Source organism: Chiroxiphia lanceolata, chromosome Z (genome assembly GCF_009829145.1).
Source record: "Chiroxiphia lanceolata isolate bChiLan1 chromosome Z, bChiLan1.pri, whole genome shotgun sequence".
NCBI lineage: Eukaryota > Metazoa > Chordata > Aves > Passeriformes > Pipridae > Chiroxiphia > Chiroxiphia lanceolata.
The window spans coordinates 40,971,935-40,985,885 of NC_045671.1; the positions used below are offsets into that span (position 1 = coordinate 40,971,935).

The 13,951-nt window shown below is 42.2% G+C and overlaps 1 protein-coding gene and 1 long non-coding RNA gene across 2 annotated transcripts; one reads left to right on the forward strand and one right to left on the reverse strand.

The window, feature by feature from the left end:
• Positions 1-1,094: 1,094 nt before the first annotated feature.
• On the forward strand, positions 1,095-2,210 carry LOC116780848. Its single transcript, XR_004354670.1, has 2 exons — positions 1,095-1,827; positions 2,096-2,210. It is a non-coding gene; the product is annotated as an uncharacterized LOC116780848 (long non-coding RNA).
• A 1,571-nt stretch (positions 2,211-3,781) lies between these two features.
• On the reverse strand, positions 3,782-13,360 carry RIOK2 (RIO kinase 2). The gene is made up of 10 exons (XM_032676203.1): positions 13,175-13,360; positions 12,049-12,187; positions 11,103-11,219; positions 10,014-10,189; positions 8,752-8,840; positions 7,885-8,076; positions 7,409-7,501; positions 5,955-6,491; positions 4,944-5,037; positions 3,782-4,094 (listed from the first exon to the last, which is right to left on the reverse strand). Exons 1-10 carry the CDS (start codon positions 13,238-13,240, stop codon positions 3,933-3,935), a joined length of 1,665 nt encoding a protein of 554 aa, XP_032532094.1. The 5' UTR covers positions 13,241-13,360; the 3' UTR covers positions 3,782-3,932.
• Positions 13,361-13,951: the final 591 nt, after the last annotated feature.

Here is a 13,951-nt window from a genome sequence, read left to right on the forward strand (position 1 = left end):
GCCAGTGTGTGATGTACCAGCTCCCTCCTCCACCGTGGAGCCTGCAGGGCTGCTGGTGGGAGTTCTGTCCTGGGAGCTGCTGGAGCCAGCACTGGCCACAGGCCTGTTGTCCTCGTCTCTGGTGTGGTGGAAGCCCTGCAGCCTCTGTGCCTCCTGGCTGCACTGGCTCACGATGACACTGATGATGTCATGGATCAGTGGTGCTGTGTGCCTGCTGAGAAGGGGCTCCAGCACCTCCACCAGGACCTCAGCATGCAGCCCGCAGGCGCAGAGGCCGTGCAGGATGGATCCCTCTGCAGCCTCTACCCTCCACCACTGCTCCCCGTAGAGTGCAGCCAGCCTCTGGCGCAGCCAGGACCGTGCAGGGTCCAGGAGGTGCTGTTGGCAACGGAAAAGTGCTGCCCACACCGCAGGCAGGATGCCACCCACGGGCTCTGTCCCTGCATCTTCCTGTCCAGCTGGGGACAGTGTTCCCTGTGGAGAAGGTGGACTGGGCACCACAGGGCGCTGAGGGCTGTTCTCAGCCAGGCAGAAGCGAGCTCTCCTTGCCTGGTGGTTGGTCTCCGTTTGCTCCTCGGAGGCTGTGATTTCAAATTGGATGTAATCCTGCTCGCCCCGCTCAGAGAACCTGACAGTCTCCACTGGCCTGCTGCAGAGTGGGCACGCTGGGGTTGTCTTTGCCCACCGCAGGATGCAGCCCAGGCAGAACTGGTGGCGGCAGGGCAGAGTGGAAGCCACATCATTCCGAGTGTTGTGGCAGATGGGGCAGCTCCACTGTGTCTCCGTGGCCATGTCTGGTCCCAGCAGGTGGGGGCGAGCTGAGGACCAGGAGCTGCTCCCACTCACAGGCACTGTAGAGCTGGAGCCAGTCTGACCCAGGCTCTGGCAGCACCCAAGTATAATCAGAGAGGGACATGACATCACAATCATGTCACATCTGCCACTCACTGATGTCACAATGGGACGTCTTGCACCTGAACATGAATAGCAAGGAATGCAAGGTCACAGTTCCCTGGAGATGTCACAATCCACCACCCCGTGATGTATCCACCAACCAGTGGTGGCACAATGGGACGTCCATCCCTGCATTCCCTTGTGCCTTCACATACACATCTTCATCAAAAGTTTTTTGCTCACAGGGAGCGGAAAGAAAAACAAACAAAAGGAAAGCAAAGTATAATACCAGTTGGTTTCTACTATTGAGGTTTTGATTACACTCCTCCAGTCTACAGCTTCCAGTGTCTTCAACAAAATAGTTCTTGCATGCCATTCAGTTTTTTTCATATCTAACTAGCTCAGTAACCAGTTAACTATTTACCAACTTAACAGCTCCCAGAATAGAATAACAATTACGATTTCAAGTTAATCATAGTCAAAGGCTTAAAATCTTCTCAAAGCTGCAACTTTGGATTGACCATGATCCATATATATCCAATATATATACTGGATGTATTCAGTATTGTGGCCAATAAAAGGCAAAGGGTTGTATGAAATAAAACTGGCTAAAAGATGCATTGCATCAGATATGTATCAATAATATCTTCTGAAAGACTAATATTGCTTTGTAATAATTCTGAAGGTCCTCAGGCGCCTACATTTTTCTGCCCTTAAAATGTAAAAATCTTTCTGCTCTTGAAAGTGTGAGCATTCCCCAGGCTGTTAAAAGACTTTTGGAACATATGACTTCAAATAAGAAGTGTTTGTCAAATCTTTTATAAAACTTAGGGAAAACTTATTGCAAAATTCACATTCCTGAACAGAACTAAGATAATTGTGCCTACGCTGTATTCTTCATTACCGTCAGTGGGAACTAGGTATTATATGCAGGTAAGATTCATGAGATGATACTTTAGAGGCTCTGGACTACGAAAGCCCCATGAACAGGCTTAAACGGAGTCAGCCATCAGTCAGGGGATTCAATTAGCATCTGTTACCTTCAATATGTTGCCTTTTGAACTTCCTGATATTAGTCAGCCTTTAGGATTTAATTATGTCATTAAATTAGTAATTGCTAAAAGAACTTTTTTCCTGTTATTACCTTTTTTCTTCTTTTTTTGGTACTACTAGCTAATAGTGTAAACTCTCATCTTTTCAGAGGTTCACCACTCCTAGACTGCCAGAGATACAACTCAAGAGACTTCTATTTTGTGGATGAAAAGGGAAAAAGGCTATGCTTCAATGATTCTTTAATAAAATAATAATTAAAAACATCCAGCTTTACAATTCCTGCTGCATTCAAAATAGAAAGTTGTAAATGCAATAAAAGGTTTCAAGATTGGAATAGAAAAGCCTATTTTCTGAAGTATTCACTACTGAAAAAAATTGCTTACAAGCAATCAAAGTTATTTTCATTACATCTTACCTGAGCTGAGATGTTGGCCATTGAATTCTGGAACACACTAGCCTGCATAAGGGTTTAAAATGCTGCTGGAGGCTGGGCCAGCTGGTCTCCCCACATTGCAGGCAGCAACACAGAACAACTTAATCATTTACTAACTTATGCTAAATATATTCCATTTCAACATATGTGTCTGCACAACAGATTTAGGATTTGTTCACATGTAACACTTTTCACAAAATGTAAAGGTTGAGCATGCTACAATTAAATAATAGGGCTTTTTTAACAAGACACACTACAAAGTTCATATTATTTAATGGCTGTAACTTCACTTTATAAGCTAAACTAAATGTTTAAGACTTTCCATTGGGAATCAAAGTGTATCTGATGGCATTTTAGAGACTAAAAGGTATTAAAATACTATAAATATATAATACTCCAATTCTATACAGCATGTAAACACAGTAAAATATCCTGATTACAAGGGAGTTATGTTTTTCCACTTAATTCTCTTCCTGAAGCTTTGCATAGGTACCAAGGATAATTTTTTTAATTAATTTTTAGCCTTACAATAAACACAGAACTGTAGAGCCAAAAGAAATGGAAGTATCTGTGACAACTGAGTCAAAGGTCAAGACTGGTACTAACAAAGAGCTTGTCTTTCCTGAAACCTTATATAATTTCTGATTGCAAGGTGGAGAGTAGGGGAGGAACGAGTAAACTAAATTTTGGGCTTGTTTGCTGAGTTCAGTGAAGTTGCCATTGACTTATGGTACCATAAGTGAGAAAAGAATCTCATCCAAATGCTTCAATCACACTCACAGAAAACTTTTTTCTGATGGGAAGATTTGGCATGTTTATTTTCACTAGCCACTTCATTCAAATAATTGCCTACATATTTTGTGTTCAGAAAGTGTAGTGGCCTTCACTTAACAGATGCATCTGAATTAATCAGATTCCAAGTGAGAATAGAAATTGAATCCTTTTCCATGGACTGTAATGTGCTAGGAGTCAGACGGAATGCAGAGCATGTCTGGAACCTATTCCACGATGACTCACCACATGCACAATCTGCAGCCTTAAGCACATGCTAAGGGGGATAAAATGGAGGGTGGAGTGGAGTGGAGACACCATGGCCAGGCTCTGTTGATATCCTTATGTGAGATATCAGAGTGAAGGAAAATATGAGAATTGCTGGCTTCAGAGAATGCATATTCATCATATGCATGTATTTAAATCTTGTGTAATTGCAGAAATTGGTTTTAAAAATTTTCCTTCTTTCCCTCTTAAGAGAAATCCTCTGCACTACAAAGTACAATTGATTTACAACGAGATACTGTTGGAAATCACTGCCGTGATCTTAACCAGTACCACTTATACAATGTAAATTACAGTCAATGGTTTTGACCAGAAACACAAAACACAATCCCCCCCAAGTCAAAATCGCAGGAACCAGAATGAGGTTTATTAACTTCCAGAAAAACACAGGGTTTGCACAGAAGAAACTACTCCATTATAAAAGATAACTATTGGTAAATTAGCTTAATTCTTTCACCTGTATACATTTCTCACATTCCAAAAGAGCTTTAATAAATTATCCCCAGAAATTGGCTGCATCCAAGCTTGACTTGATGTTGTGCATATTTTCTCTGCGTTGTTTGGTATAAACATTTGCTTCTCCCTTTTGCAGTCGTTGCTTCAGAGCAGCCTTTTGCTGCTTGGTCAGCTGACGTTTTATCTTCTGTTTCACCAGTTCCTACAAACAAACAATTCGGCATCAGAAGTGTCACTTTTTCAGCACCAACACAAACAAGACTGCAGAAAGGATGAGCAGAGTTGCTTCCTTGTAAAAAAATCATAAAACAAATCAACTAACTGAAAAGGGAGATTCTTTGCTACGGACAAAGTTTGCATGGAGCACTACATGTGTGTTAAATGCCATACCCCAAGGATTCCCAGCATCTAAAGGGGTTATCTATCCTACTGTCTTCTCATAGTCTTAGGTCTAATAAATAGCATTTTAAATCCTGCCTTATGGAGTTTTAAGTGTCTTTCCTTAGAGAGATGATAAAGGACCAGTACCTCTTGATGCAGAACACACTCCTTCCACAAAAATGTAAAAGCTGATAATCTTCTAGAACACTTCACGTCCAGCAGTAATTATTTGGTTTGTGCCTATTTTTTTTCAGCACTCTGGTTTTCCTAAAGTTTACATTACAAAGATCTGAGTGCTTGTAACGGAAAACAACTCCTTGGCACAAGTGTGGCTAAGGCAGACGGGTAGTCAGGAGTGATTTACAATTCCTGCTCCAGTTTTCCTGTTCTGAGGCTCTCTCCTGTTAATATTCACAAGGTCAGGACTGTCTCCTGCCTCCACAGTATAAGCATTGAAAAACAGTGACTGCCATTTACACAGAACTGCAGTAGTTTTATGAAATTTCATGTTACTTGCACCTGTGCTTCATTCTGCTATGGATGACATGGTAACAGTCTTTGTAAAAATGATAAATGCCAGAGGACAGTTTTACAAATAGGTGCTGGCAGCTATGTGCAATTTAACATGGTCTGAGAGTAATAAGAGCATAACAACAACAACAGTATTTACCGGAGGAATGGTGGAGCAGCTCCCAACACTTCTCACTGATGAGATACTTTTAGTCCTTGTTCTGTGCCCAGCAACAGGAACGACACACTCCTCACTAATAAAACACATACATCAATGTATTATTCCACTAGCAAGACAAACATCCTTTGCCTTTATGAGCACCGTGTTTGAGTCTTAACCTTCTGCGATATAACCTGAAAACTCACAAGAGAACATGCCAAGTGCTACAAAACATTTCTATTTTAAATATTAACACTAGCTTTTCAAAACAGGCATTTCATGAAAGGAAGAAATTTGTTGCACAACAGTCACATGTGTATCATGCACACAAAGAGAAGCCTCAGGGCACTAAAAAGAAACATTTTAGATCCTGCACAATGTTTTGATGAGTCATTTAACTGAAAAACAAAAAACCAGATGAAGACTGTGAGCTTGAGCTATGCATCCAGGTACATGGTGGGTTAGCAAACTCAGGAGTTAAATTTCACATACAAGGGGCTAGTTGGAAGGTAAGCAGGAATTTCTAGGTATGTTGGGAGAGGAATTAAAAGCTAGAACAACAAACAGTGCAACATATTTTAATATTACAGTTCAAGGCACTTGTTTTAGCTAACTTCAGCTGAGTAAGCAGCAGAACACTTTGACACAGAATATTTGAATTATAAACTTACTCATAAAAGTTATTAAGAAGTAGTATTTTAACATAAAGAACTACTCCACTACCAGTATTAATTGAAATAAAAAAGGGGGGAAAAAACACCACAGAAAATAGGTTGGTCTATGAAGTGCAACACTTGTTTTCTCATTAGACACTATTAAACAGCTAGACAATCATAAGACCAACAAGAAAGATATTCACAGCAATGTTTTCAAAATAAACTACATTTGAGTCTTCAGTTTAAACAAGGGTAGCTGAAGAGCAGTCCTTCTTGAGCTGCTTGAAAGATTCGCTTTTACTGGGAGGAAGGGAGGAACCACATCCACTCCTAGATAGTAATTATGAATCTTTACCTGTAATGCCTGAACTCCTCATTTAAAGTTGACGAGTCAACTGGCTCTGGGCACTCATCTTCATTCTCCTTGTCCTTACAGGACCCTCTTTGACCCCTCTGATTTTCCACTTCAGCAGCATTTTTGTTTATGCTTTTGCCTTTAAAAGAAGTAATCGCTGAACTCTCTGCATCTCCACTGCACTTCCAAAGCATAGCCTGCCCTCCAGCTTTCTCCAAAGCTGAACTCAACTCTGCCATACTCAGCCTTTGTGTATTTTCTCTACTTTCAGCTGTATCAGCATCTTCCTCACTGCTACACACGGTGTTGTCAGAGGTCCTGCTTTCCGATAAATCACCCACTTCATACATGTCTTCATTATTTCCTCCATCTTTGCTGAAGAAGTTGAGTTCGTTCTCAGCATCTTCTACAAGCTCTGGTACCTCTGTTGTGTTGTCATCCTTGTCGGAACCTGATGGATAAAGCAGGTCATCATCTTCCTGCATTTCTTTTGCATAGCCGCTGGCAGCAATCTCTTTATCAAGAGAACACTCTCTCCTGTGAAAGAGGGATGTTTGCGTTTAATAGGCTAAATTATCAAGCTACCAATGTGCTACATTTTGGATTAGAAATGCTAATCAAGTTAGACTGTAATTACCTATCCTGTTAACAAAGAGGACATACTCTCCTGAAACACACACGATAGTGCTGTGCTTTAGGTAAAATATAAACAGAATGTGACCTGAGAGAAGAAAACTTCTACAGAAGATGATTCCATCTCCACAACCTGCATTTATGTTTATTTACAGGAAATTGTTTTACTTTAGCAGGAAAACCATTTGGTTTTAAGTTCAAAGTACGCTGAAGCAAACAGAGTAATAAAGGGTCGCTGACACACAGAGACTGACTCAAGTCTGAGACCCCTTTGGGAAACTGCTGAGAATGAAAGGAAGCCATTTTCATTGCAACAGCTTCAGCCTTAAAATGAGTGAAATATTGCTTTACTTTTCCAAAGGGAAAAAAGACATTAGGAAGAAAAGTTGGAATGTAATGCTTGAAGAGGCAGTCACCATATTTATGAGCATTTTAAAAGCAGACTTAAAATGGAAACCGAGATTAATCCTCAATATATCAGAACTGTCAAATAGGCTGATTCTGCATCACTGTTAACATTCCTGGACATTTATCATTTGGATCAAGCTTTCAGATTGATCTCTCTTCCTTAGTAGCAAGAAGACAGACAAAGGAGGCAGCACAGCATTTCAAAGCACACTTTAGCTTTTGAAGACCACTTACGGTAACTTTGGTTGAAGAAAACGCAACAGGAGTGACAAAAATATACTTTAAAATTGCATAGTTGGGCCTATTCTTTTTAATTCTTGTACATGCATCTCTCACAGGCACCCATTTGTTTTCCAGAAAACCAACACTAATGCCATAAATAAGAGAACTCAAGTTCATCTGGTTGTTTCTACCTGATGTCTTTGAATGTTGGGAAGAGCTCACTCTCGTAGGTGAAACGTTTCTTAAAGAACTCCTTAATACAGTTAACATCTCTGTCAAAATACCTGTAAAAAGCACAGAATTTTACAAACAAAAAAAAAATCAATGAAGTCTACTGCAATAAGAAACTTTTACCCTACATTTCTTGTCTTTTATTGCTTTTCTTTTTTTAATTATTTCTATCAGTGACTTCAAGACAACAACCTAGGAAGAGAAACTGGATGCAGTTTAAATTTGTTTCCTAACTGAACAATATTATTATCTCTGAAAAACAATTAATTAGGTATTTATTCTACAGAGACATTTCTACCTATTCTTTGTTTGGAATGTTGCTTGTGCTGCATGAGAACGGTGACAGAAAAAGAAACAGACTTTTGGAAACAAGCCATGGTCGACTGTTTGCTGTCAACAGCATTTACTCAGAAAATACCTTTAAATTTGAACCCACCACTCAGCATTTGCATGCGATGTTGACATCATCTGAGGGAAATCAATCAAAGTGGCATGATCATCATTATCCAAGATGAGATTAAATTCATTGAAGTCCCCATGAATCAGACCGTGATTGGCAAGTTTTACAATCAAATCCATTAATTCACTGTAGACAGCAGCAGGATCTTCCATGTGGTGCACCTGGCACCTGAAAAGTTAAATAAAATATTCTGAACTTTGGAAAATTTAACTTAAAAATACAGAGAAGTTATATTAAATACATCTGACAGAATGCCAGGGTAATTCAAGTTAAAAAGGCCCTCAGGTCTCAGGTCCAACACCCTCCTCAAAGCTGAGTCAACTCTGAGACCAGACCAAATTGCTCAGGTCTGTGTCTGGTTGGGATAGAAAAATTCCAGGGATGTAAAAAGGCTGTGCAACCTCCCCAAGCAACTTGTGCCACTGCCTCTCTGTCCTCAACAGGGAAAAATGTCTCCTTATACCCAGGCTATATCTCATTTAAACTCACACTCACTGACTGCCATCAAGTACCACTGTCATAATGAACTATTTAAATATTGGATCAGTAAACTTTTATGTCTCTCCTGTTTTAGGTAATCTTATGCTTTCATCAGAAGTTAAGTAATTAAGGAATAAATTCCTTACTTGGACTAAGGAAAAAAACGTCTCTCTGAATAAAAATATAAGAGAAGCAAAACCCTATCAAATAGAATACTAGTGAGCATGGGCTGGAGGGCATTATTCAGCATGGTGAAGTCAGAATTCATTCACAAGACAAGGAAAAACCCTAACCCTGTTACCTTTCTTAACTTAGCATTGTTAGGGTCTCTGTAACACAGCAAATTAAACCCTCACTACTTACAAAGGATAGCCATCAACAAGTTCCATAACAACTGCATGCCTGTTGTAGTCTATGGGCCTTGGAACAGGAAAATTTCTGTCATGCAAAGCCTGGAGAGAGGCAACATGATAAAAAATTAAAATTAAATAGTTAACGAAACATTACACATTGACATCTAAGTTCATTTTTAAGTATTAATAATGAGCATTACACCACATTGAAGATTAACCAAAGATCGGTCATAATATTTTGAAGCTCTCCTGTTTGCCTTTTCTAATACACATTTATCCATTCACTTGATCTACTCAGCTTTTTTACGGGTTCATTCTCTTTTTACTCATTCTGTTGTTACCAGTGAATTTTTTTCTAAGACAGAGTCCCAAGTTAAAGTAATATAAATACACCTTTTGTTATTTAAGTGTTACACTATTACTGCTTTTTAGCACATAACTAATCCACCCCCCAACCCTCTGTTCAGAGAAACGTGACCCGCACAATTATATTCCCACAAGTTCTGACCACATAATGCTTTACCAGTTGGACCACCTAAACCAAAAAAGAAGTCCTAGTGAGGGTCTTAGTTCTTTCTCCCTCTGTGGAGGCCACTGGTAGAGCCCATCAAAGGATTTTTGGAGAAAACAGAAAATCATATTTAATATGTATACTACTCTTAAACAGCACAGAAAAAGAAAGGAAAACTAGTTTTTTATAAATAGTTTTCCACTATTATATTTCAATCGTTGTACATTATCTGTGTTTTTTTTCAGCAGGTCAAAAAATCCATAACTGAGAGTGGCAATATATTCTTGGAAATTAAATCTTTCCCCACAGCGAAGGACAAAGTGTGCCTTTTCAGATCAAAACACTAGTCTGGACTAAAAGACTTCCCTCGATAGCACAGCAACAGCTGAAAAACCAGTAGATTAAAAGATAAGAGAATTTTAAGAAATTTCAGCTGTTTGCAAGCTTATGCAATGAATTTTAAAGGAAAAACTGCAGAGCTGGTGAAACATAGATTATCTATCCATAAATAACAATGTCAAACTCAAATTCACTGACACTGTGCTTCTGTTCCATGTGATTTCCATGGCAAAGCTTATGGAAATTGTATAGAACATATAGTATTGAAAGTCTTTGAAATGTTTACTTTAAGTCCATCAGGGGAAAGAAAAAAATAAAGCCTAAATCCTACCCGTCCTGAAAACATAGGCTGATCAAAAGGCAGTCTGAAAGGCACCTTCCAGTCTGTTACACAACTGCTGACACTATGAGTGGCCACTTACCTTCATGTAGGCAAACTCCTTCATTGCCGCTATCCTAGATAAATACAGCCATGACATTTTGTGTCTGTGCTTGTGGTAGTCACGTTTATTCTTCAAACTGCGGAAGGAGGTTCTTCCAAGGCGGTGTAATTTCAGTGCAAACTGTTGCTCCTCTTCATTTGCAACAATATAAATGTCTAGAAGACACACAAGGGCACGGATCTAAGGAACAAATGATATCTAACAAGCCACAGTAACTTTGTTACTTCTCACCATTTCTGGCATGGCATGTTCTACTACAGTAAAGGCAGCTGAATTTACAGCATGTGTATCAGAGATCTGAACATGAAGAAGTTACTGTTGAAGAGTTCATGTTACTCCACTAGAAGAAATACTGATGTGATGTGGAACATGTTTCAGAGTTCACCTTTTCAGAGAAAAACCTTTCAACTTAAGATTCCTACATTCAGATTTAACACCCCTGGACTATCCGCACAGCAAAGGGCCCTTCTTGAGGGAAATCCAGGGCAGATGTTGTTCTTAATCACACTCTGGAGGAGCCACTCCTTTCTGCTGAGTGGACAACCAACCCAAGGGGGCAGACTCTTAATTTAAACACTGTTAAAATAGCCTATGTTTCATTTTGAGCATTTGTCCCCCAATAATGCCCTTCTCCAATTACAGAAGTTACATCCTGTGTCAAATTACATGAACATAGGAAGAAACAAGATCGTATTCCAATGGTTTTGAGCCTATTTTACTTTACTGCCTTATTTTTAAGTGAGATGAAAAAGCTGAAATTTTGTTTTTGCTAAAATGGTCTGAAACTCTTCACAAAGCACGAGACCAGCAGCATCTGCCTGCAAAGCACCTTTTTAAGTGATGAACTAAGAACCAAACAAAATGGGCAATGGACAAAAGCATTCTTGTTAAGAAATATTCAAATGTAGCCAAAAGCCTCACGTACTATTTGAACGACTGACCCTGGTGTTTCACAGATTAACTGATGCAACTATCCAGAGGAAAACTCACCTAATTTCTAGCAAAATATTTGCAACATTACAGCTGTGTCTGCTTTAAGAAAGTTATTAAAAATGTTATTTTATTTACCTGATTCTTTGCCAACACCCATCTGGTTTCCTACAGAAGTAATGACTTGTCTGGAAGAGAGAGTTTTCAGAGCAAGGTAATCATATCCTGCATTAGTTAACCGGTAACCCTGGACAGCTGGGTAGAAATAAAAGACATTTCATTCCTTATTATGTATACATCACATTTAAAATAAGCCTCATTTTAGTCTTGCTTCAGCTTACACCCAAGTAATATTTCACCTCTTAGCTCCTTATCAGTCCAATTTGACAGAAAGGTAAAGATGTTTCAATTCCCACAACTTAGGAAAATTGACAGCTGTGCAAGAGACAGAAGTGCTGCTTGTCTCTAAAAGAGGCAATGGCAGTACCTTAAACAGCCTGGGAAAAGCCCGCATTTGGGAAGATACACATATAGGTGACACAGCAGGGACCTGGGATTGTTGCGATGAACTACAGAAACCCTTAATCCTCTGAAGAACTGGGACAAAAGGAACAGATATTTCCTGCAGACTCCCCCAGTATGTTTGCAGGGCCAGATGCAACTAAAAGGCTGAAGGGAATGGGGAAAGGCCTGCACAACTTGCCATGTGGCAAGGAATAAAAACTGCTTCAGTAGCTGTTCCTGGGGGGCAAAATGTCCAAGGACTCTGCAGTCTGTTCCAGAACTGTAAGGATGAAACTCACTTGGGTTGATTCCTACATGCACTTGAACATTGCTTTAAATGGTTCTTTTTATTTTATTCTGAGCAAAAAAGTGAGCTGTCCATCTCTTTTCTGCCTGTCATCTCTGTAGGTATACACAGCTCAGCAGACACAGCCCTTGGCACTGCACAAACCCACATTCCCCAGGCAAGTCCAAGAGAAGGCGTCAGAACTGCTCACACATCCCAACCTGTTGTGCATGTACAGCTGAGGCACTTGGAACAGACTGAAAAAGGGAGTCCCAACACAAAACCCAAACTCACTTTTGGTTTGTTCATAAGCCAGAAGTTTGTGCTTCACCAGCTCCCTCAGAATTTTATTGCAGCCGCCGTGTTTGAGGTTGGCAATGGAAGCGACCAAGCTGGCAGGAACTATTTCATGGTTCTTCATGCCCATTTCCACCTAAAAACAGATAAACAAAAATAATAATATGTCAGCCAATTCAGCCTGGGGAATTCTTCAGTTACAGCCAGAAGATGAGAGTGGCTCATTAGATTTTAGTCCCAGCCACCATGAGTGGAGACCTGGTGATGCTGATGATGTAACCTTGCTGGGGGTGTGTGACCCACTGGGCATCCCCAAGGAACTCCTGGGACCACCTGAGCATCCCCAGTGACCTGCTGAACATCCCCAGCAAACACCCAGAACCCCTTGGGCATCCTCCATGATCATCTGGGCATCCCCAGTGACCCCCTGAGCATCCCCTAAGCATCCTGAGCATCAACACAAGACCCTCTGGGCATCCCTAGTGACCCCTTGAGCATCCCCAGGGATCTGCTGAGCATTCTCAAGGACCCCCTGAGCAACCGGGATCCCCTGGGCACCCCCAGCTACCCTCTGGGCATCCACAGTGACCACTAGGGACATCCTGGGTGTCATCCAGACTGACCACTTGAGCAACCCCAGTGTCCCCAGGGATGAGCCGGGACCCCTTAGGCATCCCCAGTGATCCCCTCGGTATCCCCTGGGACACCTTGAGCATCCTCAGGGACACCCTGAGCATCCCCAGGGACCACCCAGGAACCCCTGGGCATCCCCTGGGACTACTAGGGACCCCTTGGACATCCCGAGTGACCACCTAAGCATTCCCTGGGCATGCCCAGCGACCCCTGGGCACCCCCAGCGACCACCTGGGACCCCCTGGGCAGCCCCAGTGACCCCCTGAGCATCCTCAGGGGCCACCCAGGACCCTCTGGGCACTCCCAGAGACCACCTCAGCACCTCCAGCGCCTCCCTGCCCTCACCGCTCCCTCCCATCCGGGCGGCCGAAGCAGATTTCGGCCTGACCAGGTCCCTGCCCCTCAGGAACCCCCGGGAGGAGCCTCCGGGAGGGGGGGAGGGCACGGACACCACACGCGGTCCCGCCTGGCCCGGCCCGGCCCCGCTCACCGCCGTCAGCACCCTGAAGTGCTCCCGGGACAGATACCGCAGCATCACCACGTTCAGCTTCCCCATGGCCGCGGTGGGAGGGGGGGGAGGGCAGGGGGACGAAAAACAGGAGGCAAAACAGAGAAAGAGGGAAAACAGGGAAGAAGAGGGGGAGGAGGAGGGGAAGGGAGCGGAACGCGTGCGCAGAGCGACTCCCCAGGTGGGTCCTGGCAGCTGCGTGAGCGCTCCTGTCTCAGATCAGCTCAAGATCTTTGTGCTCTTCCCTCCTTACCGAGCCAGGATGGACCACGAGCCAAAACGGAGCCAGACGCCGCTCCCAAATCAGCATCTTCTGCCTTCCATACCTCCCTGCTGCGGAGGGAGAGTTGTTTGTGCGGCTCGCACGCAGCTGCCAGGACCTGCCCCAGGAATGGCCGCTGCTCCCTCGTCACGTGACAGCCTGGGAAAATGTGGTATTCCAGGGAGTCGGTGTCGTTTGGGGTGGGAAAGAGCTCTAAGGGCATCCAGCCCAGCCTGTCACCCGACACCACTCTGTCAGCCAGACGAGGGCACTGAGTGCCGCGTACAGTGAAGCGAAACATAAATACACATTACATACATGTATATACAGTCATATATAAACATGCAAACATATATAAACATACAAAATATAAACATACAACTGTACAAACATACGAACGTATACAAACATCCAAGCATATATAAACATATAACATAAAGGATAATTTCTCTCATAGAGAAGGGTTGTAAAATTCTCTCATAGAGAAGTTATCTTTT